General features: G+C 42.0%; 1 protein-coding gene across 2 annotated transcripts; it reads right to left on the bottom strand.

Moving 5' to 3' along the window:
- LOC135263913 (CREB-regulated transcription coactivator 2) lies at nt 1-25,447 on the bottom strand. Of its 2 annotated transcripts, XM_064352391.1 has the most exons (15): nt 25,227-25,447; nt 17,686-17,787; nt 17,071-17,184; nt 16,550-16,611; nt 15,405-15,473; nt 14,688-14,788; nt 14,330-14,356; nt 13,287-13,366; nt 13,082-13,131; nt 12,162-12,394; nt 8,026-8,489; nt 7,141-7,662; nt 6,431-6,517; nt 4,748-4,952; nt 1-3,907 (listed from the first exon to the last, which is right to left on the bottom strand). In XM_064352391.1, the coding sequence occupies exons 1-15, from the start codon at nt 25,392-25,394 to the stop codon at nt 3,705-3,707; spliced, it is 2,487 nt and encodes an 828-aa protein (XP_064208461.1). In that variant the 5' UTR covers nt 25,395-25,447; the 3' UTR covers nt 1-3,704. The 2 variants fall into 2 exon arrangements, with proteins under 2 accessions (XP_064208461.1, XP_064208470.1); XM_064352400.1 differs by lacking the exon at nt 15,405-15,473.
- Between the last annotated feature and the right edge of the window lie 1,076 nt (nt 25,448-26,523).

A 26,523-nucleotide genomic window follows, 5' to 3' on the forward strand; every position in this document is an offset into this window, starting at 1 on the left:
TATCTTTTATCGAATTTATTTTTTCTTGTAAAATATTGTGAATATAGCATTTACTTAATAAAAAAAACATTTGTTAGGTTTAAGAAGCACCTATGTTTCAAGATTATTATATACAACAGACATAATTTCCCTGGTTATTAAAATTCAAAAATTAACACAAATGAAAATATAGTTTTCACAGAAGCACTTTCCTTATCCACCAAAAAGGAAACTTATAAAAATACATGAGCAAACAATACAAAATAACAATTACAGCAATTAATAATAACGTCAGTAAAAAAAAGAAAACATGGCCATTGTCTTATCATCCCATGAATCACATTTTTTGCTGCTCAACAGCTACATCTATTGGCAGAGAATAGGTACTGAAATTCTATTTCACTGTAGTACAGGGTGAAACAGTTAAATCATTGCATATCCCTAGGGCCTTTTCAGGACTAAGGAGTTACTGGGGACTTAACCCTAAACTGCAGGGTACTCTTGTGTCTTCACATAAATTTATAAGCCACTTGTTCCAATTCACCAGAATCTAATATGGTACCAAATTTACACAAGACATAATGGCCTATTTTAAGAGTGATTGTTAATGCCATTAAAGAGTTGTTTTTGTTTTTAATCAGTAACTTAATCATTCAGGTTATTCAAGGTCTTTTTAAACACAAATTTGGCAGTGTGTCACTTTGTATTATACGCAGCCTCCTGAAAATGACAATACCATGAAAAACCTGCACTGTGACACCAGCAGTCACAGGTCTTGGCATTCAGCACAATCACAGAATGAACAAGCTGACGGCATGCAAGAATCACGTAAAGCAATATGCTTATATTTTCACCTGTGGCCAATAGGCTATACGGCCACAAGTTTAGATTCTGTGGAGCAGAATTTCACCCTTCAGCATACGGTACTGGAAAATGCATAATAAAAGTGTACTGAGAAACCTCTGCACTCAGGGTCTGCTTTCACATCAGCTGCAAAACACAGTCAAGGTATGAGGCCAGCTGCCTGCGCTGAGCCCTACCTCACACAGTACTTCATATTCTCCTGTGCCTCTTCCTCGGTTTCCACACCGCTGTCATTCCCCACAACCTGCAAGATCCCAACCCTGTTTCTACTACATGCCCCATTCCTCTAGTCCTGCAGAGAGTTCACTATGAACACTTTGTTCATGAAGGATAGGTCAAGCTACTAACACAGTGCAACAATAATTGGCTCCACAGTTTTATGCTAAGCTAATCCTCCCAGCTTTAGTACATTTACTATATTCCAGGTAGGGAGTGCTGTTAAGATTGAAACAACAAGCGAAAGAAAAACTCACAGTGTACAACATGGGAGAAACAGGACAATGTCAAGCAGATAGTAAAGCAGACGATTCAAGGCTTCCATTCGATTTAAAACCATTTTCGTTGATCTGCCATCTTTTAAAATCAGAATTCTGACGTTAATCTCTCACTTAGCAACAAACTGCAGGACACTCTATCGCCTACGCATTTCATCACATGCCCCCTGACCTCTTCTACCACATCTGTATTCTCTCAGACGGCTGAATCTATGACTCGGACGTTTCTCTCAAGCTCCATACACACATTTCAAATCACAATCATTACATAAACAACATTAACTCATGATTCGCCAGAATATTTGCCTACACAGTAGGCAGCGACACAGGGATGCACAGGGGTAATGGGGGCAATACTGGTTTTCACATGAAATTATGCGGAACACAACTGTGGTGGCAGTGTTGGGAGAATGGAGAAGGGATGAGGGGCTGCACAGTGGAGCTCAGTTGGCACTCTAATGCCACGACCATTACTGCTACTGGCATTATTTTCCAAGAGCCCATTCATTATAGACAATCATCAGAAACAGCACACAGTTCCTGGTCACTAGTTGCAGGGATTTCATGAAGGTAATTAAAGGTACTTTTTCATTAATTGCTGCACTGAACAGGGTTTTTTTTTTTCATCTGACTGACTGATGGAAGAGAAAGAAATGGTACGGTACGATCACAATAGCTTATGGATGGATTGTGTTTCTGCACGAGTGCCAACTTAGCTCTTCAGCCAAACATGAAGGGCCATAGCCCATTCTCATCCCGTTTCTAAATGACAGGGAATTTAATACATTTCCATGCCACTGTCTGACATTTCAATTGAATGCAAGCTTTTCCACCAGCACATTTTAATATATTCCAGAGGCAGAAAACATGGAAAGAAAGGAATGGCTTCAAAACATGCATTCGCTGCTTCAGCGGTGAGGTCATGCAGTTTGAAAGCACAATCCCCCTGATAGCTCTTCTTAGGCAATTCCACTGAGCCATGGGGACGTGACACTACTGAGAATGTCTAGGCTGGCGCTGTGCCACAACAGCAAAGGACCATCACAAAACATGTGTTCACACAACATACATAGCAGGGAACTGACATAGCAGACGCAGCCATTCAAAACGGCTGCTTTAAATACCACAGACGAAAGCTCTGTTTTCGAAGGCAGTTGCTTGGTTGTGTAGTTATTACACGCAACAGTAAATTATTAGGCTTTTCTTCCTTTGTATCTATCTCTACATATATACTGTGTATATATCCAACTTTGTTAAAAAATATAGATTTGAATAATAATTACTATTTTGTTACTTAAAAAATGTTACACTATCTCTTTATGGCCTTCAGTCTGGAATACCCGAGTGCAAAATGTACAGATAAATGAAAGGGAGCATTGGAGCAGGTCACAGTAGTGGGGATTACCCAATACCCCCCCCCCCCCCAAGGTCCCATCTCCACAGACAGAAAGAGACAAGCCAACACCCACAATGCTATCGATTCCAAAGCATACACAATTACATTTGTATGCATTTCACAACTTTTACATATTGTCACTGGCTCTCTGAATAAGAACAGAACATAATACATAATGGCAAGAACAAGCTGTTCAGCCCACCTAAGCTCATCATTATTGACGAGCTCAGCCGATCTGTCAGAAGGGGCTGACGAATCAATATTGTTGCAGGTCAGAGATGGGGTTCCCAGAGAAAAACCTAGAAACATGCATTGAAGACCAGCTAATTTTGTATAGCAAGAGCAGGGGTGCTATAAGCAGGCATGTTCAAAAGAACTCATCCCAATCCTGTTGTTGGTCCAGGAACAGACAATGTCTGCTTGTCTTTCAGCCTCACTGCTATGCTCTGAATCTCCGTTTAGCGAAATTATTAATGGCAAGAACCAGCAGCAAGAGAACATTTCGGATAACAGACCTCACTTGATAGGGTTGGAAAGAAGATTAATCGCATAGCAGTCAGAGTGGTGCGTTTACCCCATGTAGACTCATAAATAAAAAGCCAACATCACATGCTGTATAATTACCATTTTCTGCCTTGCTTCAAGTGCATTTGTTAACATGCAGTTAAACGCATACCATATGGCCTAAATATTTTTCAAGCGACACAAGGACAATTAAATTCGGTGCTGGCATACAAAAATCTCAACAGGATCCAACTTCTCGGCTGAAAAACCTCCTGAGGTCCCATTTCTTTTTGCATTGTTCAGTCATTTCACTGGCCACTCCGTTCGGAGAACGACTGTTGTTCCGAACAGACAGATTCAAACATTCACCAAACATCCATACTGCACGGATCCTGCAACAGCCAATCGGGGAGGAGCCAGGCTTTCCCCTAACCAACCCCGATCCTGTCCTACGCCTCCCGCCTCCGTCACTTGAGCCGGTCAGAGCGGAAGGAGTCCTCCACAGCCGGGTCGGCTAGCATGAGGTCCCCTTCGGCCAGCATGCCCAGCCCCTCCAGTGCCAAGGGGTCCATCCGCAGGGGGTCGTCCAGGGAAAAGGGGTCCACCTCAAACCCCGGAACTCCTGACAGGACGCTGGTGATCTCCTTGGACAGCCCAGGCGGGGAGTCACCTGAGCCAGTGAGAGAAGAGGGGTGAGGGCGGGGCTGCACTCAGGAAGTTAATTACATTTTCCCATCCGTCAGAAGGGAATATGTCCTCACCACCTCTGTTCAGTCAAGTCGCACAAGCTGCTTTAACAAATACTGTACATCTACATTTTCACAAGCCATGTTTAAGGTTGAAAAAACACTCAACCTAAGGCCCTAAATCTAAATCAAGTTACTGTTAGACTGAGCAATCTGCATCCCAGTGGACACTGAAAGAGCACTTGATTAATTTTCAAAAATGATTTAGTAGAGGTCTTAAGACTACTTTAAATGTTTTTATAAATTAATTTGGCACATTCACTTCTTCACCACTATGGGATGATTTTTGCTTTTAAACCCTGCTCCTTCATTTCATTCCACTTTTTTTAGGGGGGGGGGGGGAGTTCATTATGCATTCAAGTCTCTTATAATCAGTTTTCCAGGTTTTTTCCCTGTACAATTTCATGAGTTTTTTGAACTTCTAGTTCTGCATGTGGTCAGATGTTGTTGGGACTTGCATTTTAAATACATTAAGTACTTTTCTAAAATTTCAGAAGTATTTTGCGGTATCTGCTGCAGATAGCTATTACATGTATTTTAATCATGCTAAACCATTTCTAGCAGAAGCTACAACATACCCAACAACAGTACGTATATGAAATTCATATTCAAGCCAACAATGGCATAAATGAAAATTTAAATGCATTTAAAAAAATCACCTTTGCTATATTAACATTCCAACCACGGACTAATAGAAGGCAAGTGAGATGCTTATTTTGGCAAGAGCTTGCAAAAACCCTTTGGGCTGACAGCTTTCATCTTACCAGTCAAGATAATGTTAGGAACATTGTGGTGTCCCCCGCCTCTACAGTTCTGGTTTGGGGTGTTCAGGAGCTGCTGGTCGCCCAAATTCTGAAAGTCCACGGAGCCCTGGTCAGCAGAGGACCCGTCCTGTCCCTTACTGGGGAGGGGCCTGGAGCCCGAGCTGTGGGTGAAGGACAGACCTTCTGCTTGGTGCTCCATGTTGAACTACCCAATGGAGAAGCAGTGAGGGGCGAGTGAGGAGGGGGGGGGGGAGAAACAGAGACGTGCAAAATCCAGCTCGTTATTGGGCACTCCAACTCTGATGAGTCACAGTTATGCAAGACATGAAAATAACAGTATGTATTTGTACCAAAATGCAACACTGAACACCTTTCAGTTAGGTAACTTGGTATGAATATGGCATACTATGAATTAGGGTTCGACACCAGACAGCGAGGTTGCACTACCCAAACCCAATGTGTAATCTGGATGAGTCACCTGACAGCCAAAGGAAACTGAATTATCATTAATGCAAAGCCACGTAGGCTATATTACACACTATGTTATTTCCCTCTTTTTGACTTTTCTCATGTGCAGCCACAGTGCAGCTTCAAGTCAAAATGAGGTGTTTTTGAGGCATTTTCCATCCCCAAAATTCCTGTTTACAATGGGTTTCACAAATGGAGGAGGATAGTCGACAACCGATGAAAAATAACCATTCAGTAACAAAACGTGCCAACAAAAACAGTTACCAGAAGTTATCGACAAGAACGTCCGAACAAGAAAGAAGCAGATCTGAAGACAAAGCTGAAACAACATGTGGCACAATGAGAGGGCTGAAAGAGCTGCGTAGCATCTCTGAAACACTGGCAGACCTCAGGTACAAGAGCTCCAAGACCTCATCGGAAGACAGTGAACAACGCCAGGCACTGTACGGCTCTGGAGCTGTGGACAAACTGTGGTGACACACACTGTACTACACTTCCCTATTTGCACAATCTGTGTAGTGAGTCAACCCAGATTTCCTCTTCTGTAGTCACCCACTCATGAGTATTATAGGTTCACCCACAGGACACTCTCCATCCTCAAAAATATTGAAATGCACAGGGTTTAAGCAAGCATCAGAGATTGAGCTATTACACGGCATAATATTGCCATTCAGATCTTAATAAAAATATTTTTACAGCTGTGAAAGAATAAAGCAATGATTTATTTATATCCATTGCTACATTATACTCAGATTTATTTCAAAATCATTTAGAGATTGAATTTATATATAGGTTTTGAAAGCAAGCAAGTTATGACATTTGTTTTACAATGTCATGCATAACAAATTAATTTCACAATGATTATGCCCATTGTAAAAATTCAACTTAACTGTACAAACATAAAGATTGAATCGTGAACTGGTACACTCTAATACAAGAACTGAAATGACTACATATTTTTAAAAATGTAGCACTGGGTATACTCGTATCCTTAAAGGAGATAAAGTAAGCGTCCTTACATCTGACATCCAGATACACACAGGTGCTCTGACTGGCTGAAAGCTGAGCTCCATTGAAAGAGACTTGCAATCGTCTTAGCGTGCCAAAGTGTTTTCTTCATTTAAACACTCGTATCCCTAAAAGTTAGTGAAGCTCTAAAACTAAAACATTTATCTGTTAGACGGTGGTCTGGATGCTGTACTAGAGATGTCCTACCTGCTGGGAGAGGGTCTGGCTCTGCCTGGGTGTGAGCTGCAGGCTCAGATATGGGTCATCGAGCAGAGAGTTCAACAGCGAGGAATCCTGCAAGAGACGATATTCAGCATGCTAAGCACAGCAGCTTAATTTAAATTTTATTGGCATTCCTTTGGATTCACAGACTAAAATGTTTTGAGCTTGCTTGTGTATACATTAGGACAGTCTCTCCCTTTCCTGGGGCTTCTGCCCTTTGTCCCCAACGTAGGTTCACATCCTGGAGGCCTGGATGATTCATCTTGCTCTTCTGACCGGCCTATTAATACACACCTGGCCGTATTCTGTCGCAACAGTATGATTGTTTACCTAGTTGATTTCCCATGACTTCCCCATTACAATTTAGCACAGAAGTACTGACAGTGGGCTGGCCAGCAGAGGATGGGCTCCTCCTCCTCCTCTCAGCCAAGATCTTCCTGAGAGGGTCTTTTTAACCCCATCTTTGGCTTTTTGCAAGTTCAGGCCAAGCCTTTACCAATTTTCTTAGTTTTAAATTTTCCTGTAAAATTTTTACACTGTGATAAGATCAGAATTTTGTCACAAATCACAACTGTATTCCTCTATAGCAATAATTCATTTAAATTGCTACATCCACCGCTACAAAAATGATAATACCCACATTAGCGGTGTTATTTATATCCCTGGGCAATGCGCTATAACAGCCAGTGACTCACGCTGTACAGGCCCAGATCCGCAGCCAGAGAGTGGCTGATGTGCTGGAGCTGTGGAAGGCTCTGGAGCTGCTGCTCCTGGGTGCCCAGGTTCTGCATGTTCTGCTCCCGAAGATGCGGCTGCAAGTGCTGAGAGTTCTGGCCCTGTGTGTCCATGGAAACCTCGGCCTTGGTCTGGGTTTGGGTTTGGTTTTGGTTCTGGTTTTGGTTCTGGTTTTGGGTCGACCTCTGGATGTGTTGCATTGGCGCACACTGCAGGCCTTGCATATTCTGAAGGTGCATGTGAGTGCGCTGCTGTTGATGATGATGATGCAGCTGTTGCTGTTGCTGGTTCGAATGGTGTAACATAGCCTGCTGAGAAGCCTGCGGCTGCTGCATTGTTTGACCTGTTTGAGAGGACATCGGACCCTTCTGCATGGACTGATGGGACACTGGAGGACCAGCCTGTGGCTGTTGGGGTTGGCTGTAGAGATAAGGAGGTAGCCTCTGGTCCATAGGCAATTTGCTGGTGTCAAGAGGAACACCCTGAGGATGAAAAGAGGAGGATCTGGTGAGTCTTGTGATGAAAACTAAACTCAACAGGACTAATCACCAGTGAAGACCAGATGCTAAACAGACGTATCTTTAGGGCTGCACCTTAGGTCAAACCCTCAAGAATACCAAACAAAAATACAATGTCTTAGTTAAAATACTTCATGGCCCCAAGACATCTCAAAGAGGGATGATATTAAATTACTGTTTAACACACTGGTGAAGAGACACTGATAGGCAATCATAGGAGTTATATTTCAAATGAAAGATTTAACATGCAATTGAACAATTTCATTATTACAGACATTGCCATTCTGTGCAGTTATTTGTACCAGTTTGGGATCTTGATAACATTACCTGTGTTATGGAGGAGAGTGTGGGGGAGATGGTAGGTGAGAACTGCTTGGGGTGGTGGCGTCGCGACTCTCCACTTAAGGGCAGTGAGAGTGGGCTGAGCTGAGCCCGTCTCCGTGGCGACGTGCTGAGCTGCGGCTGAAGTGGAGAGTAGGGGGAGCAGGAGCCTGATCCTCCCACGCCACTGCTGTAACTAGTAATACTGGCTGCTGATGGGAGGGACTGGCTACTCAGGGAGGAGTTACTGAGCGATGAGTGCAGGGATTGGTTGCTGAAAGAAGACTGTAAAGAAGGGGAGGAGCTGAGGGAGGACTGAAGGGAGGGGTTGCTGAGGGAGGAGTGCAGGGAGGTGGAGCTAAGGGACGTAGGGAAGGAGTGGCTGCTGAGAGATGATTTGATGTTGGGGTTGCTAAGCGATGACTGAAGGAAGGAATGACATGCAGTCCCCTGTAGAGATGCTGACAGACCTATGCAGAGGGGGACAAAAAATAAGAAAAAACACATTGTCTGGTAACTTATTTCATCTACTTTTCACTCTGTCACTGTGGCAGAAACTGGTTTCCCAGAAAAACAAATAACGTTCTAGATGCATCATCATTCAAGTATAGTGAGTGGACAGACTGTGATGTTGAAACAAAGACAGAGCACTCAAAACCTCTACAAGCTGTATACCTCTGCAGACAATGCCAAAAAAACACAATTTATTGATTTTTCACACACATTTGCTAGAGTGCAGAAATCTGTTTGGTTTAAAACTTGTTTGGCAAGCCTGCCTTCGCATGAAAACAGCAAATGCATGTGAAGAACAACTAAACTGAATACAAACTGGTCCTACAAAGCCAGTTTGTATTCAGTTTAAGCATCATAAAATACTCATGGCACCTCCATAAATCGGTGCAATTCAGTATGAAAGGCAAGTACTGTCTCAATAAATCTCATTATGTAATACTGACCATATGCGCTATACACATGTGCACTTGAATATCTGAATAAAAAAAGTAAAGTGTGTTATGCAACGTAGCCAACTTTCACTTCTTGATTTGGAAGCTTGCTGTAATACCAGGAAAGTACAGAGGGTGAATCTGTAGTTGGTGACCACATAAAGGCATTAAAACCAGGAAAGCCATGAACACTGATAGTTATCTCATGAAGGCAGCAACATCTTAGCTAAGTCTCTCCTCATAGCAAGGATGTTTGCCCCCTTCCTGATTTCCTCTATTAATGCACATCTTCTTTTGACAAAATGTAATATTAGGCAAAGACCAGAGTAAACACAAAACACATTTATTTAATTAAAAAAAGTTATCAAACACCCGTATCACCCATGTGAAGATGTAATTGCCCCTTAAAAATAACTGGTTGCACTACCTTCAGTAGCAATAACTGCAATCAAATGCTTCTTATAATTTGATATCAGTCTTTTACATTTCTGTGAAAGAATTTTATCCCATTCTTCTTTTCACAACTGTTAATACAGACAAATTGGTAGGGTTTTGAGCAAGAACTGCTCGTTTCAGGTCCTGCCACAGCATCTCTATACGGTTCAAATCAGGACTTTGACTAGGCCACTCAAAAACTTTCATTTTGTTTATGTTGAGCCATTTAGATGTGGATTTTTCTATTTGTTTTCCAGCATAACTGAATTACACATCAGCTTCAGCTCACAGACAGATGAAATGATATTCTTCTTAAAAATGTTCTGCTACATAGCAGAATTCATGGTTCCAACAATAATGGCAAGTCGTCCAGCATCCCCACACGATCACACTACCACCACCATGTTTCACTGTTGGTATGATGTTCTTACTGTGAAATACTGTATTTGCTTTACGCCAGACATAATGGGACTCACGTCATCCAAAAAGTTCCACTCCTGACTCATCTGTCCATAGAACATTATTTTAAAAGGTTTGGGGATCATCCAATTGTGCAAAAGCAAGACGAGCATTGATGTTTCATTTGATTAGCAGTGGTTTCTGCCTTGCTACTCTCCTTCTGGGAACTGCCTGGATGAGTTGTTGCTGTGCCCTTGGAGAAATTTTGGCAGGCTGGCCAATCCTGGGATGATTCATCACTGTTCCAAGTGTTCTCCATTTGCAAATAATGGCTCTCACTGTGGTGAGAGACATTATAAATGGCTTTTAAACCTTTTCCAGACATATTTCAACACCTTTTTTTTCTAGCTCTTGTGGAATTTTCTCTGATCGTGGCAGAGTGTGCTTCTAAAAACTTTATGGTGACTACTTCACTCTGATGGCAAGGTTCAATATGAATGAGGATGTGTTAAATCAATCCTGGATGTGTTCAGTTTAATCTAATTATCTATTAAATTTTGTTAATTGCTTGATTGAGTAACTAAGGGGGTAATTACCTTTTCACATGGGTGATATTGCTGTTTTGTTTGCTGATTGTGCAGTGAAAGTGCAAATGCGGCACATTGGTAACTAAAATCAGCCAAAGTGAATAGCCATCCATCGAATAGCCAAGAGCAGTTAAACAGGGTTGGGTTTCAAACTAAGAGCCTCTACACACAGCCTTCAGTGGATGTGCTACTTCCTGTTTAGAGTGCCTTGGCACATGATGAAGATAAAGAAAGAAAAAAATGCTCCACTGCAACCACAAACTTCTTTCAGGAACTGGGCCACAAGATTTCAAGTTTAAGAACTTTTCAGAAGGTCCACAGCAAACCACACCACACCGTACTTTATAAGACCTGCTTAACAGACATCAAATTTCCCATTAACCTTGCTTGTGTTGTATGTACAATCCATTTAGACAGTTTAACTGATAGCAGGAGCATTCACTTGAAGACCTGACTCAAGGACTTCAAAAATGAACAGGCAGCCCCTTGCCACCACTTCATCGTGCTGCTCTCACATCTGTTAGCCATCCCTGTCTGAAGCCAGAGAAAGAACTGCTCCCTCAAGCTGATCCTGCATTGATTAACCAGCCTGAACCGACCCCGTTGGCCACCACCGTACATCACGCCCACAGCAATACTCTGGAAAAACACCAGCAAACGGAAGAGACAGCTCATTTGCTGGTGAGATGGAAAAAGAGATGGAAACAAATTTTGGCAACATCTTTTAAAAGTAAATCTGGCATGAAAAATGCCAATACGCCTCCCTGCAAAGCAGGGTTTTTGGAAAGATTTTTTTCAAGACAGCGATACCACCAGAATCCACACAACCTTACATAAATAAACTGAGAATGCTTATTAAGTGTCTATGTCCAGCCTGTCACTCAAGAGAGCATAAAGAGCTCTTTGGGTTAATATAATACAGGGTTTCCCCTCGCATGTTATCCCGGGAGCAGGGGGAAACGAGAGTGATCATATCAGTAGTGGGGGTTTTCTGATGATATTGCTGATAGCTAAAAAACAAGTGCTGCTAGATACTAATTGCTGCCTGCTTAATTTAAAAAAATAAATTCCACCCAGGCTAAGTTTTGGTTTGTGCAACCAGTGAAAATTTAAAAAGACACTGACATAAGGCATTATTTTCTAAAGACATTATAGCAATATGCGTATTAGAGTAATGGTGCCCATACATCTTGCAGTGGTGCAGTGATGCTTTTGCTCAATGCAAAGTGGAACACTCCAGTATTGATAGCATCAACGCACTATTCGGTAAAGCAAGCAGCACAGATAAGACGGCGGGCTGTGTTTGCACTTCTTCAGTGCACTACTTCACTACCTAAAATGCAGAACATGACAGAAAATTAGATTGAAGGTTTAGTGTAAATAAGGCCACAGAATGTGTTCCCCTATTCTTTATACTACTATCCCTGTATTCGGCCAAAATCTCTCAAACGAGATCATTCTATCAGTGTGACCATACTTTACAGTGTTCAATCTGCAATTAATTAGTCTTTAAATTTGAAAAATAACATAAAAATAGAAGATAGAATTTTTTCCCCCCATCTTCAGGTGAAATTAAATATGACAATTTAATTGAGACATTATTTCCAAAATGAACACACACCACACATTCACGTGTGCTTCTCACACCAAACAAATACAGTATGAGTGGTGAACCTGACCATTTCCACCACCTGTGTTGCATTTGGCCTTGCTTCCAGCATAAACAAGCTTCCCAGAAGGCGAAGCTGTCATCGCATGCTTCCATGTCTGACGGTACCTGCTGAGGGGAAGGCGTTGCCGGCGGTGATGCCCAGCTGGGTAAGGGTGCTGGTCAGGTTGCCGGTGCTGCAGCCCCCACTGATGGAGGGGAAGCCCGGCTCCTCCGGGTCCAGAGGCGTGGGCAGCGGGGAGGGGAAGTGCAGGCTGGACAGGTCTGGGAGGGAGCCCCCCGTGTTCATGGCCAGGGGGATATGAGGGCTGCTGGACTGCTGGTCCGGGGAGGGGAAGACACTGAAGGAAAGGGGGAGAGAGAGAGAGAAAGAAAGAGAGAAAGAGAGAATAGATGTGTGAGACAATATCCTGTAAAGGCAGAACATTTGAGGTGCCTTCTGTGCTGTAATGTGAGGTGACTCATACTGCAGCAGCTTGGAGACAAGGCGAGAGATGGAAAGTAAAGAGAGGAAGACAGAAGGAAGAAATGCCCTGCAGACAGCAAATAAAACTCATATTTATACTGGACGTGAGATAGAAATTGATAAGCATGGACGTGGTAAACAACAGAAGGTTGTAGGAGGGGAGGTGATAGCATTATGGCAACCCTCTGGCAAACTGGCATGTTTGGTCATGCCATTAAGGCAAGGCAAAATATGAATCTGAAAGAGAAACTAAGGTCATAGATGACTGGGAGAGCGTTCATTAATAACCAAATGCTTCAGAATTGAATTAATGAGAACTGTGTGTGGCTCCTATGTCAGCATGCTTATAAAAATCCACCACACAGTTTCAGGCAAAACACCTTGCTCGAAATTTGCCTTACATGCATGCAAAATCCAAATACGACCCAACAGATGAGGCCATGACAACATCCCCTATGCAAATCTTTGGAATTATGATTCTGTACAGAACAAACAACCTGTAGCCAGTTATGGAACTGTTTACTGTGAAATGTAAGGATGGAACACACAGACATCAACTTACTTGATACCAGGGACTTCACAGGATTTTGGTCGCGAGGAAAGGATTGGTAACTAAAAACAAGAGAGAACCAAGGGTCCATTCTTTACAGAGCTCAAAAACACTAAGCATGTGCAAGCAGTGTGTTAACGACTTGATTGTGATTACAAGGATTGTAATTAGACCGTAGTACATATGGCCCAACATAGCATGACATGCTAAAGGGTACCTTCTTGGAGTCCCAGGGCTTCGGTAGCTTCCCCTCATCTAAAATGTTCTCCTCAATTGGGGGCACTGGGTATGGGAACACTAGAGGAAGACAGAAGGAGAGAATCCTGGTACAGCAAACTGCTCAGGAGATCCACACCTAGGTCAAAACCTGGTCAACCTACATTTACCAAAAACAGCAACTATTCTGTGCGTTTTACTGGCCATTACACTCATAACCAGACTTCAGGGTTCCTGAACTCCACGGTTCAATTCTCAGTTTGTGAGTCATGCTTTAGGGTTCATATGTCTGGTCTTGTTGCAATAAACACCGTTTAAAAAAAAACAACACTGGGAGTACAATGAATGCATCTTATTTAGATACACAGTACACTGTCTACACACAGAAAATAAAGGATTTCTATTGCAGAATGCTGCAAGGAAATGTTTAAAAATAAATTTCAAACATTTGGCTGCACAAACATTTCCCTCAGAATACTTAAGGTCACCTACTGAGGAACTAATATGGGTAAAGTCTCTGTACTGATGAGGAACGGTTGCTGTGAATGTGATACTAACGGCTTTTGAGCTTATAAATTGTATTTTCAACAATAACAATGGATAAGCTTGCAATTAATAGGGAATATCTTGCCAGCAATCCATTCTGGATTAACAAAACACCAACTTCACACTGGAATTTCATCCTATTTGAAACACTAGCACAAACAAAAGTAGATATCAAATGTACCTACAGGTTGGCTATTTAAATAATTGATCATTTAGATGGACCTTCGGCCATATAGACAACATACAGGAGACTGGAATTTCTGACCTCAAAGCTAAAAACCAGGGCAGCAGTCTGCTGCACAGTTGGTAAAGCATAACAATATGAATGTACTCACAGATAAATATTTTCACGTACTCAGAGACAAAGACGTAATCAGAACCATGTTGCAGGACAGAAACACATATGCTGTAAGTGGCAGTGCAGCATGAAACCGTGAACCGTTACACCCCTATCGAGCATGACACTGACATGGAATCAGGAGTTAAATGTAGACTCACTCTTTCTGCCCTCTGTCTCAGCCATGCCTACAAAACAGAAAATGAACGCGGTTAGACCACAGAAAACAAAAGGGACCCAACGTTCTCCAACAAAATGGCATAGAAATCGTGACACTATTGGTTCAGGTAGGAGAATCGAATACATGTTTATGGGCTCATATCCCATCTGTCTAATGACTACAAATGTTGCAGTTCAAAGGCCACACATGATTCTCCACCATGGGCGACTTTAATTAATACAGAAACCAGAACAGATTTACAATGAAATTCTATTCCTAAGGCTGCTCTTGGATCTCATGTTAATTGCACCCATGATTTTTAAGGCCATCACAGGGGTGTGTGGGTGAGCGGTACTCACCGCTGAGCCTGCTCTGAGGGGTCAGTGAGTGGCCCGAGCCAAACCTTTCAGTGGTGTTTGGGTTCATGACGCTGGTGTGCAGGGCGGAATCTGAGTTTGTTCTGTGGAGGTGAAGAGGAAAATGGAGAAGGAATGAGGACACAATAACGGGAAGGCAGAACACACGTGTAGACTTGGCCACTGATATTGGAAGTGGCCAAACAGTATGGCGCAAAATACGGGTGCGAGGCCATCTCTCACAGATGGAACGTTCCAAGCTGATCTGGAGAGAGTTGCCTTCATGCCTTCAAACCCAGTTAAAACCCTACCGAGATGTACAATAGCTTTTCAGACAATAACAGTAAATAGACATTATACTGAATAGCTTCCCTGGACCAGGAAGAGTGAGCTTACACACCAAGCCAGCGACTGCACACTCCTCAGTCCACCTCCAATGAATGATCCAAAGAAATGGCACGTCATGCATCACTAGGCAGTCAAATCCCACATGAAACATCTACATCTCTGACACACATGGCAATATATTCAGAGCAGTGCCAATCACTGGAGACATATTGATCATGACCATCTGAAAGATCAATGGTATGACGACAAAGGGACTCCTTAATCTTGTACAGAACGGAGCCCTTGAAGTCAAGTGCAGATCTGTCACTGCCACACTACAAAAGGTGCTGATGGTAACTTAACCGGGGGGGAATGAGGGAGGTCTGGATTCACCTGTTGAGTGCAGTAGTGGGAAGTCGGAACGACTGGTTTTTGTCCATGGGGAAGTTGTTGGACCAGTTCCTTCATGATCGACAGAAAAATTTCCCATTAATCTCCAAATAAAAACAAAAATGGCGGCAGCCATAAATGACTGATAGCAGACAGTTTGCAGAGAAGAAGGAGGGTCAGAGAGAGGGAGGCTGACATCAAAATGGAAATCAAACCTTGCCGCGGCTGCAATTCCTTAGATTAGGAATACTGCAGCAATCTTCTCTTTCCTGTGAGGCCTCTCAATTACACAACATTGTGGAATCCAATTCCATCCAGACTCCGAAGCATCAGTTAGACAGCTATTGATCGATGCAAGTGGAATTTACAGTGTTGTTTATCGAGTGTTAGCCCAGCGCTGACTTCAGAAAATGGACAGACTTTGCTGACACCGGAAAACAGTTCAGCAGGGATTCCTTCAATGAATCGGATTGGTATCACCCATCTCCAAAAACACATTAGGCTGCATCTAATGTAGTAAAGCAGAACTGTGCAGTGGAGATATTTTCATCATTGGTATATCATGAACATTTTTCTTTTAATCCAAAGGCATGTTCCGTTTAGGACTTCCCCAACTGGTGTAGAAAGATTAAGTGAAAAACGAAATCGAGCAAATGAAAGGGAAGGTCTCAAGCAGGAATCTGCAACGGGGTGACAGACACAGACGTGCCAAATGCAGCCCTTTCTCACACGGCCCACACACGTCAGTTTCCCCACCTCTGAGACTGCCACCATTCTTCTTAGTTTAAGGAGCAGGAAGATTTTGGCAGAAGAGCAAAAACTGAGAGTGGATTGGAAAAAAAGGACTCTTGCCCTATGAGTGAAAGAACTCAAGCATGTGCAAAAACCATTAAAAAAAATAAAATAATAATAAAAAAAGGTGCCAGAAGTTTAATAAGCAAGCGAGGTCAAGAGGTGGATACCAGACCAGAAAAGACTATTGCCTGGGAAACAAACTTCCCTGTGTTAGTCCAGTTAGTGTGAAATTTACCCAAGACAGAGCTTATATGCACCAGTGACCAGGGTTAAAATGGAAAAGCAAATATAAGACAAAAATAGGCGCCCCGAAGAGCAGCAGTGTCTCTGCCGGGAGGGCACCTGAACGTTACCTTCTCCAGCTGGGGTCGGGGGGTGGAGACAGATACGCTGAGTTATATGGAGAGCTCTCCATCTGCAGACCATGTTTAAGGTACAAATGTTGATATTACGGATCATCAGCAAGGGCCACAGACACCTATAAAACTATGTCAACTATAAAAGTGAAATACACCTACCCCCCCTAACCGTTCACTATGACAATGACTTTGGCAGTGCACTTCTCATTAAATGCAAGTGTGGTGTAAACTAAAAACTTGCCCACAATATTTAAAACACATGTTCTGATCTTTTAAATGATTTAAATGCATAATTATTTCAACAATTAATTAAAAGCTTTGTGGCTTTGTAGCTTAGGTCACTTTGTCAGTCATTCCTCAGTTCTGAACTGCATGGCTGTGTTTTTCAATGCCCTGAGTCTGGAGCTGGCAGATGGAAGGGTGTGACAGCCTGCCTCACGAGCCAATCCACTTCCATCCCATGCACCAGCAGGGCCAGCTGGTGAGCGCGCTCAGCGCAGCACCAGGAAGGATACTTGTCTCCTGTAGGGGCGTACTGGGGACATGAACCTCCTGTCCCTCTGCACTCTCTCCACGAGCCCATGGTGCCGCGTGGATCGACTCGAGTCCAGGTTGGAGTGAAGCGCTCCCTGCGAAGGGGTGAGCAGCAGGGCGGAAGGAAGAGTGAAAGAGTGAAAGGGAGAGCAAGAGTGAAAGGGAGAGAGAAAGTGAAAAGGAGATAGAGTCAAATGGAAAGAGAAAGACAGAAGACCAACAATAACTTCACGATTTAGGAGATCAGGGTTCAGGATGTGATTCTTATGAGACATAATATGCAATGTGAAAAAACTTCTGCGATAATCAGAAGTGAGAAAAAGCTACATAAACACTGAAACAATTATTTTCCTGTTGATTCATTTGGAAAAAGGAAATATGTCTCTACTTGGTGTCTTACTGAATACTACACGTAAGAATAAAAAGTGATTTAAAAGGTGACTGCACATGATCTTTGAACGATTAGAGGCTGCATATCCTAAATCTCATCAAATATAATGTGGTGTGAGAACACATCCACACTTGCCGTTGGAGGTGAAGTATTCACTTGAGCACAGTAGAGACACTGACAACAGCGGCGGGGCTCAGGGACATACCTGGAGATCAGAAGCGTTTCTCCCAATCTGGTTGACGTTAGGCAACGAGCCTCCATAATATGGGCCCTGGCTTCTAGCCAAGCGCACTTTCTGGGCCTGTAACTGAAAATATGGGGAAAAACCAGTCATTACAGGTTTAACAGACATCTCTGTCGTGTTGCTCTCAACACGTCATTGCTTATGAAAGGCAACAGATTAAAACAAAGCACAGTAAAGCCGCCTACAGTGCTCCTGTGTTGCGCCTCTTTCCTAAGGACACTGTACCATTTCCTTGACCCAGAGTCAATCGTTCTTGGCAACCTTGCTCGCACAGGGACTGGGTGAAATCCTCACGTTCAGTCCCTTCTTTAAATGAGGAAAAAAACCGGACACACAGCTCCAGTGCCGTACAGTGCAGCACAGCTGTGGACCTTGAAACCAGCTGACATCCCAACTTCTAGGAAAAGATGTAGGGAGCACACAGCAGGATGGACTCGAAGTGGAAAGTTCATGATGAATGATATACATGAATTCCTCCATGTATATCTAAAATGACAATGACAGGTAAAGCCTTCTCTTACAGAACTCCTGTCTTATGAAACAATCTCCCAATACATGTGCAGGCTTATGACACACTTTCCGTCTTTAAGGATATAAAACCTAACTCTTTAGTCAATCCTATAGTTAGCCACTCCTGTAGTCCTATATCCTGTTAAATTGTCAAGTATCATCATCTGTTTATACATATCTGATGTGTCAAGCAGGCATTAATGAAGCTTACACACAAGGTAGCTTAGCATCAAGTGTCAATTTCGGCCTTAACGGTGCTTACACACAAGGTAGCTTAGCGTCAAGTGTCAGGCTGGTCTTAAAGGAGCTGACACTTGGTAGTTTAGCTTAGTTCATGAATGTATGGTCTGAGTTAGCCCTGCAGGGTTAGAACATAAACTAAAATCAAGTCGAGGCTCCAGTAGGAGGGCTCTCAAAAATGACTGCCTTAGCATCATAGGTTATACACTGGTAGCCAAGGATTGAACTGTAGCCAGATGAAGCTTCTATCCAAGCTTTTATTTTTTTGGCACAGACTACATTTACTCTGTGTGTTGACCAGAGTTAATTTTCCGTGGACCCTCTAAATTGCACTAGACTGAACTATACAATTCTCCTATCCCAGTTACCTCAACTGTAACCTTCTCAACCCATTTTACTTGTTGTCATAGATCCCTTATTATTTCTGTTACATTCCATTCTACCACTACTTTACAGCAGGCCAGCCTGCGGAGGAGGGGCTCATGCCGAGTTCCTCCTGAGATTTCTTCCCATCAGGGAATTCTTTTTCGCCACCGTTTGAGGGTTTTTCTCCCCACAGGGAGGTTTTTTATTTATTTATTTATTTTACCTCATGTGCTTGCTATTTGGGGGTTCAGGCCTGGTTTTTGCTCTTTTTGCTCTTTCTTTTGCTGTGTTTCTTGCCCTTGTTCTTCTACTCCGTAAAGTGACAGTTGTCCATCTATATAAATAAAATTGATTGATTTACATAAGCTAATAAGTGATAACTGCAAAAAACATAGGTTCATTAACATAATTATACATAGATTTTTTGTGCAATGACGGACATCAACCAAATCCCACATTAAATGTTCAGAATTCTTCAAGTAGCATACTAATTAGAAATACTTGATTGATTTAATGTACATTGAAACTGAGATGCACAAACTAACAAACATGTGAGATTAAAGTACATTTGGACAGATTTAAGTACTGGTATTTGACAGAAGCATTCAGCTTCAGGTGTTACTGCTATACAGCTCAAAAAATGTCCATGTAAAATTCAGTACAGGGGGATGGGATAGAACAGAAGAAAAGCTTAAAACCAGGGCCCAGAAACACAATATCTGTGAATACATTTAAAATTCACAGAAACTTCACAGGAGTGTCCAACCAACAAGCCCATTCCAAAAAATTCCACGAGCAGTACGCAGTGCTATTGTTACTCCTAGAAATTAGTGCCTTTTAGCAGGCTCCTCCAGGTAGCTGTATCAACACAAGGCCCTGCCCTCACCAATCCCTCAAAATATAATGGACCGCACAGGATGTTTTTAGAAGGGGAGGAGTTTCTTTGATAAGGTGAAGCCGGACATAAGTTATGAAAGACAGGAAAAAGCTAAGACTTTGCACTTTCTGAGCATTCACCAGTTCTCCTTTTTCATTGTTACATCATTATTACAGCAAACCAAAGTAACAGTCCTGCTGTTGAGAAATTAATGAAACAACCACAAACATTAATAGCATGAGAAAGCACAAACAGCTGAAAGTAAACAGGCCAAATGATAGAAGTAGGCTACATAAATCACATAAGTCAGGTGAAAGGACATACACAGTTCTGCATCATTCTGGTTCACAGGGAAATGAATTTGCCCTCTGAGAACAGGGACTAAAATTAGTTTGCGAGGCTGCATTAACCTGCAAGACCCAATGTATTATCGCAGTATTCTGCTGCATTATACAGAAGTGGCCCCACCTGAACAGCACGGCCCAGCCCCAGGGAAGACAATGTCAAACACCAGCATGTCATATTGGTTAGAAAGCTTAGGAACCAGAAGGTTTTGAGTTCAAATCTCTCAAGGGGCACCATTGCTGTACATGTAGTAGGCACATTACCTAAGCTTCAGTAAACATTCAGCAGCACAATTTCTTTAAATTATGCTATAGGCACATTTGTTGGTTCATCAGGAACTAAAAAAATAAGCATTAAACTAAAAACCCAAGGGACTGGGAGGTCTTTCTCTGCCAATCCTCCAACACTATTCTACTTCAAAATTTACCAACATGGACTATGGAAGGCTAAGAATCTCAATGGGATCCTGTGTGAAGTTCAGTTTTTTTTTTTTTTTTTTTTAAACCTGTCACCTTTAACTGTGTTTTTTCCATTAACTATTTAAAGATTAAATAGATTAAATAGTTAAGATATATCAAATACAATTATAGTTTATGATGGCTTATAAGCATAGCAGGATTGGAAAAATAATGGTCATTTTGGGAAAAAAAAAAAAAAAAGTATATATGCTTCGCGTTATCTTTTAACCCAGATGTAAAACGCTAACCCTAAAAGCAAAAGGCCATATCTAATACAGACTTCCAAAAACTGAACGCTTTTGTAATGAAATTATATTCAGACTCATCTCATAGTGACGCAAAAAACACAAATAATTCTAATGAAATTGTGACTGAATTTAACATACGTACAACAAATATTTTTGATTTTCCTAGATTACTTTACACATTGCTAAAAATAACTTCCTATTCATATTCCAACTAGTAGAAAAATCTGTTCACTTTCCAGAAAAACAACAATTTGAGAAAAATCTCAACCACTTAAAACCATTTGGGAAAGCAAGCAGAATCAGTGATGGCTTAATATGTAACAATAAAGCAATCTATTCACGATATTAACAAATCTATATTGCAAAACAACCTGCTTTTATGTCCACATAAAATTTAATGTTTAACTTGAAAAACTCAAAACTCATAACCATAAGCTTAACAGGAAAACTGACTACTGAATAAAGGGCTGAAGATTAATAAATTAGCTGTATTTATATCATTAGAGGAACTTACCGACTTGCGTAACAGACAGTCAATATTAGTAAAATTGTGGTTCCCACTGCTAGATTATATTGAGGACAGAGAGCAACAGATTTTTTGGCTGCCAGCATCCTGCACCTTTCTAGTACTACCATTACAGGAAGGACTCGCTGTTTTTCCTTATCTTATTCTGTAGAGATTGGACAGCAGCTGTAGTGACAGATTCGATGGGTATAAGTGCATGCAGGCCTATACGTGTGGTAAATTATGCAGTTTTCTTGTCTTTTGTTTCCCCTTTCTCTTACTCTTAAACAGGTATTTTCATCACCCAATCAACTGTCGACCATCTAGATACTCCGGTGAGTTCTTCCATGAACTGCTGAATAACACAAACGATCATAGTTGGATTAAGTAACATTTATAATATGCAAGTTAAAAACGAGCACTCATTAAGCAATGGTAGGTCAGATAACGTGGAAAAGATTCTAGGTTGGGAGCCCTGTGGACAACGTGCGCTTAGAATCACCCATGGAGGTAGGGCTACTGTCAGCAGGGTAATCCCCACCTTTTTACAAAATAGCAGCACCTCTGGTCGACTGGACGCCTGTGGTCTGCCTGCATAAGACCTGCAACATGTACCATCCTTGAAAGTGAACTGCAGGGGAGACGATCACCTGTTGGCTGCACACATTCTGGAGCACTCATGCACTATCTGTGTTTTTACCAAAGTGACGTAGGATGTGAAAACGATGCCGTTGGCTTGTCTTACATCTGTTACTGGCCATTCCAATTTGGGGAATAATGGGAACAGAATCACAGAAAACAGAGATTCCTTCAGAGAGAGTGAGTTTTAAAATGGGAGGCTGAATAAAGCGGAGAGAAGGTGTAGGAAGCAGCAGTTTCACTGCATAAATACAGCTCAGCAAGTGTACTGGTAGCTAAAGATGTATGGGAAACTGTATTTGAGCAGGGACTCAGAAACTCTACCTGTACACTCTACAATCACCAGCTTGTAGGCAGCTTTAAACCAGCTCGGAGAGAATATGAAAATAGGCAACAGACGCGCCATCTGGGCTGCTGCGGGCAGACCCTTTACAAAGTGCACCAAAGGCTATGGCAACAGCGGATCGACTCCAGCAAAAGGGCGGCCTCAGCCGCTATGTGAAAGGGATTCGTGTCGACCAAAAGGCTGGATGTATGGGCCATTTCTCCAATCAAAAACAACTGCCTTTTCATCCTCCCCTGTGGCGGATGTCACTCTTTCAATACTTGAAATGGGTGCCATTGTTACCCCAGTTTTCTTGCGTGGCCTTAATTTGCCGCCTCAAGCCACATCACAAACAAATCATTGTAATAAACATCCCAGACCCATTTTACTAAGCATTCCATAGTTTGAGAGACTTGCATGAATTATTTTCTGGAATGAGAGTGACAATACAGCCTTTTGTACTGCTGCCAATGTGACAAATTTTACATCAGTAAACCACAACAGAATGATGTGACACTGAAACTAGCATAGACTTCACTCAGAGACCTTCTTTATATACCCTTTCCGTCTTTCTTTCCATGGATTTCTATTTGGATTCCATCATGGGCACAGCTGTGTGAGGCAGTATTGTATTGTACCTTCTTGTTACAATACAAACTGCTGTTTGTTAGGTTAATATTACACTTGTAGTTCCACCAACATGAAAATGCTTCATTCAGTTTAAGACAGCTAATTTTGCTTCTGTTTTCATATCTGCATGCAAAAAATTATCACAGCTGGCCAAACCAATGCATTACATTACAGGCATTTAGCAGACACTCTTATCCAGAGCCACTTACACAACTTTTTACATAGCAGGTTTTCTGTTAGCCAGATTTCAAACATCCACTTGACCTACTACAATGCTGTCTTTACTGCTGCAACCTTAAGCTAGGGTCAAATAAACTGCAGCGAGCCACCCTGGTTTCAAACCCAGGAGATGATAAGCATCGACCACTATCATCTACTATACAGCACAACTGGCCCATTTGAATGCATAATGCACACAGTAGTTGATATTTTCTTGTCAACCATTCCACCGTGAAAAGCCAGCCCCACCAAATCAACATCCGGAAGAGTAACTGCACAGGAGGCATGTATCCACTAAAAACCTCCCAATACAACCTTGTGTGTGATGGAATTATGTCTCAGCATGTAACGGCCCACTGCCTTGTCAGCAGATCAGGAAGCAGCCTGACTATCATTTACCGATAACCACGGCCACCCCCATCCCATGCCACATGCTCTTAGCTTGATTGAGTGTCTGTTTTCCAACACCTCACATGCTAAAAGGTATACAAGTTGGTCAACCTGGGGATTTTTTTTTATAAAAGAGAAAAGGTGAGGGTATAAGAAAGCAGGGTCTACAACTACCAAAATATGTGCCTTATGCAAAGTTCAGGCTACTGTTGTCCCAAAAACATAATTTCCCTTTCAAACCTTCCTTATGAATGGATCATGCATACATTATGCCAAATCAGGCTACACTTCAAAATAAATAGGTAAACCGACTAAATCACAGGCACCATTGTTTCATGCATTTCTCTTAATAGTTTGGAAAGGTCAGAAAAGCAGAGCAGGTGGCATTTTCCAGGTGCTTACTGGTAAGTCAATTTAGTGTATGCTAAAGCTTAGTCTCTGTAACAAAATGATTGAATATTAGAATGGGCTCACAAATTGTATCATTGTCCTTCACATCCTCTGGGGAAGCCTATCCATGAGTGCCTGAGTGGTACTTGTGTGTATTATCATCATTCAGACATCGGACAATTTGGCTAAATCTTATGTTCCGGGAAATTATTAACCAACCCAATGCTGTTTTGTCATTTTTTAGGAGAAAATCGTCAGTTTTTTAAATAATTATTTCAGTCGAATGCACTTTTAAACCGGTCAACGTTACTTTATGCAAGCAATCGTTGCGTTATTTTAGCCAGCAACCTGAATCCATAAGTTAATACTAATCGAAAATAACTGAACTAGAAAATAATCCTGTTGAGTTAGTTAGAAGGCTACAGTGCCATTCTGGCAAGGAACTGACAAGAAAACTAATAGCTAACATGCTAGTAAGCAAGACCAAAAGTAAACATTGCTAAAGACTAAGCATTAACTCGTAGTTAGGTAGTCACGTTAGTTTTGACGTGCCAGCAAGATCACCAGGCGTTCAACAATTACATTTCGAAGAAGACGATAAACTAGCTGTTCTAGTTTAGCTACTCACTCATCTGTGTGGGCTGCAAAATGTACTCTTGTCACGGCACGCAGTAACGTTAGACTAGATACATTACACTGTCAAAACCTCGCCAACATTGGCTGTAATTCTGGCTAACGGTAGACTAGCCAACAAATGAAAAAACGTCAAATGCATCTGCTTAGCCAACACACTAACATAACAGTTAGCTAAAATATACGATAATCAGTTAAACTGTACAGTTAGCCCATGCAACGCAGTTACACCATTTATTCAACAAGCTTGCTAGCTAGCTAGCTAAGTGATGAACTTCAGGTAGTTCGCAAGCTAATGCCGGCTGCAAGGCTTTCTTCAGCTAATCAGCTTGTTGTGTCGTATGATGTAATCTAGATAGCCACGTAATCAAAATTCAATTTAACATTCATTAACTAGACGTTAACTAGTTAGCAAACTGGCAACCAAGTACCTTTACCCGAGAGAGAACTAACTAGCTAGGTGACGTTAGATCGCCAAACTTGTCAAATGACAGATGATGGCCAATTTGTCCACTGAGTAGTTTCTGTTGCGGTGTAGCTAGGTAGCCAAATATCTAGTCAGCTAGCGTCGGCCAAGTCACAAATGCAGACTGTCTCTGCACATTAGCCAAGTACCTAAAGTCATGAAGTTGTTGCCTGGTATCGGTAACCAAGCTAGCGAGTCCCGTTGCCAGTCATATCCCCCGAGAGGCCTGTCCTCTTTGGGTTTCTCCCCACCCCGACTTACCCGGGTCGATGTGATATCCATCATAACCGCTCGAAAGGCGGCTGTCTCTTCAGCTTGTCGTTGAGTGTGCAAGGCTATCTTCTCGCTGAACTTTCTGGGATTCGAGGCACCGGAGCCGGCACCCGATCCGGCTCCGCAACCGCCCGCTCCCGTGCCCGTCGCAGACATCTTTTGCTACTTTGGTGAACCGAGTTGACTTGATGGGAGGAGGGCAAAACGGGAGGGGCTGGGGGGGCATTCTGGACATCTGCCCAGAACGCAATTTGGGACGTGTAGTTTTTACCAGAGAGAGCGTGGCTTCAAGAGTCAAAGGTCATAAAATGATAAACTACAAGTTCCCTGCTTTCCGCAAGGCGGTGTCACTGACGCATTAAAACAACAGTCTATAATACTGGGAAAGGTAGTTTATTTACATTTCGAATGCGCTAATGAACTCCACAAGTATTTTTAACAGGTTTTCCCCACTTTTTCCTTTGTTTTGGAATTATAAATGACGTATATATATAGATAAATATACATATATTTACATGTAGAACTAGACTATACTTAAGTATATAGGTTAATTGTATGTCTATCCATTCAAATCATTCAATTAAGCAGATTTATCAGAACATAGAAACATTTAATCTGTTTTTTTATCAGTCTCTTGGCCATTGAAAGCAAACTAGTGTACAGTACCACAGTCTGGTTTACCAGGCCAGACTTTTAGAGTGACCTTGTAATATTTCTGTGCAAAATTTAGATACAGATTTTATTTACTGGGATATCAAAGATTTACATGCAATTTGTGTTTATCCAAAGAGGTGTATTTCTATACACTTCCTTACATTAGACTGCAGGAAGTCAGCAGGAAACACCCAGTTGAGTGTCACAATAGAACAGGTAATACCTGAGGGGTGTGTGAAATCCGAATTGATTCCAGTGAAAAAAAGATTATTCCCCATCAAGATGTTTTCTGAAATACAGTACTCAACACTACTCGTCTTGCCATAAATCACTATACTAACATGCATTAAATATGGCCTACATTTTCTTTAGCCAGCATGTTATCATTGTCAACTAAGTCATGACACTTAGCACAAGTATGATCATTTTGGTCATCCATTCTTTATGTTCCTATGTAGACAATCGGGACTGCCTGGGCAAGCAGGAATGCACTAGCTTGTCGTTTTAAGCATGTGCAGTCAGCTATCACACATCTACACTCACTGTCCAGCAACTGAATTGCAGTCATTGCACAAGCATAACCAGTTTCCACTGGTGCAATGACTGCAAAATTCAGTTGATGGGCAGCAAA

This window comes from Anguilla rostrata, chromosome 1 (genome assembly GCF_018555375.3).
Source record: "Anguilla rostrata isolate EN2019 chromosome 1, ASM1855537v3, whole genome shotgun sequence".
NCBI lineage: Eukaryota > Metazoa > Chordata > Actinopteri > Anguilliformes > Anguillidae > Anguilla > Anguilla rostrata.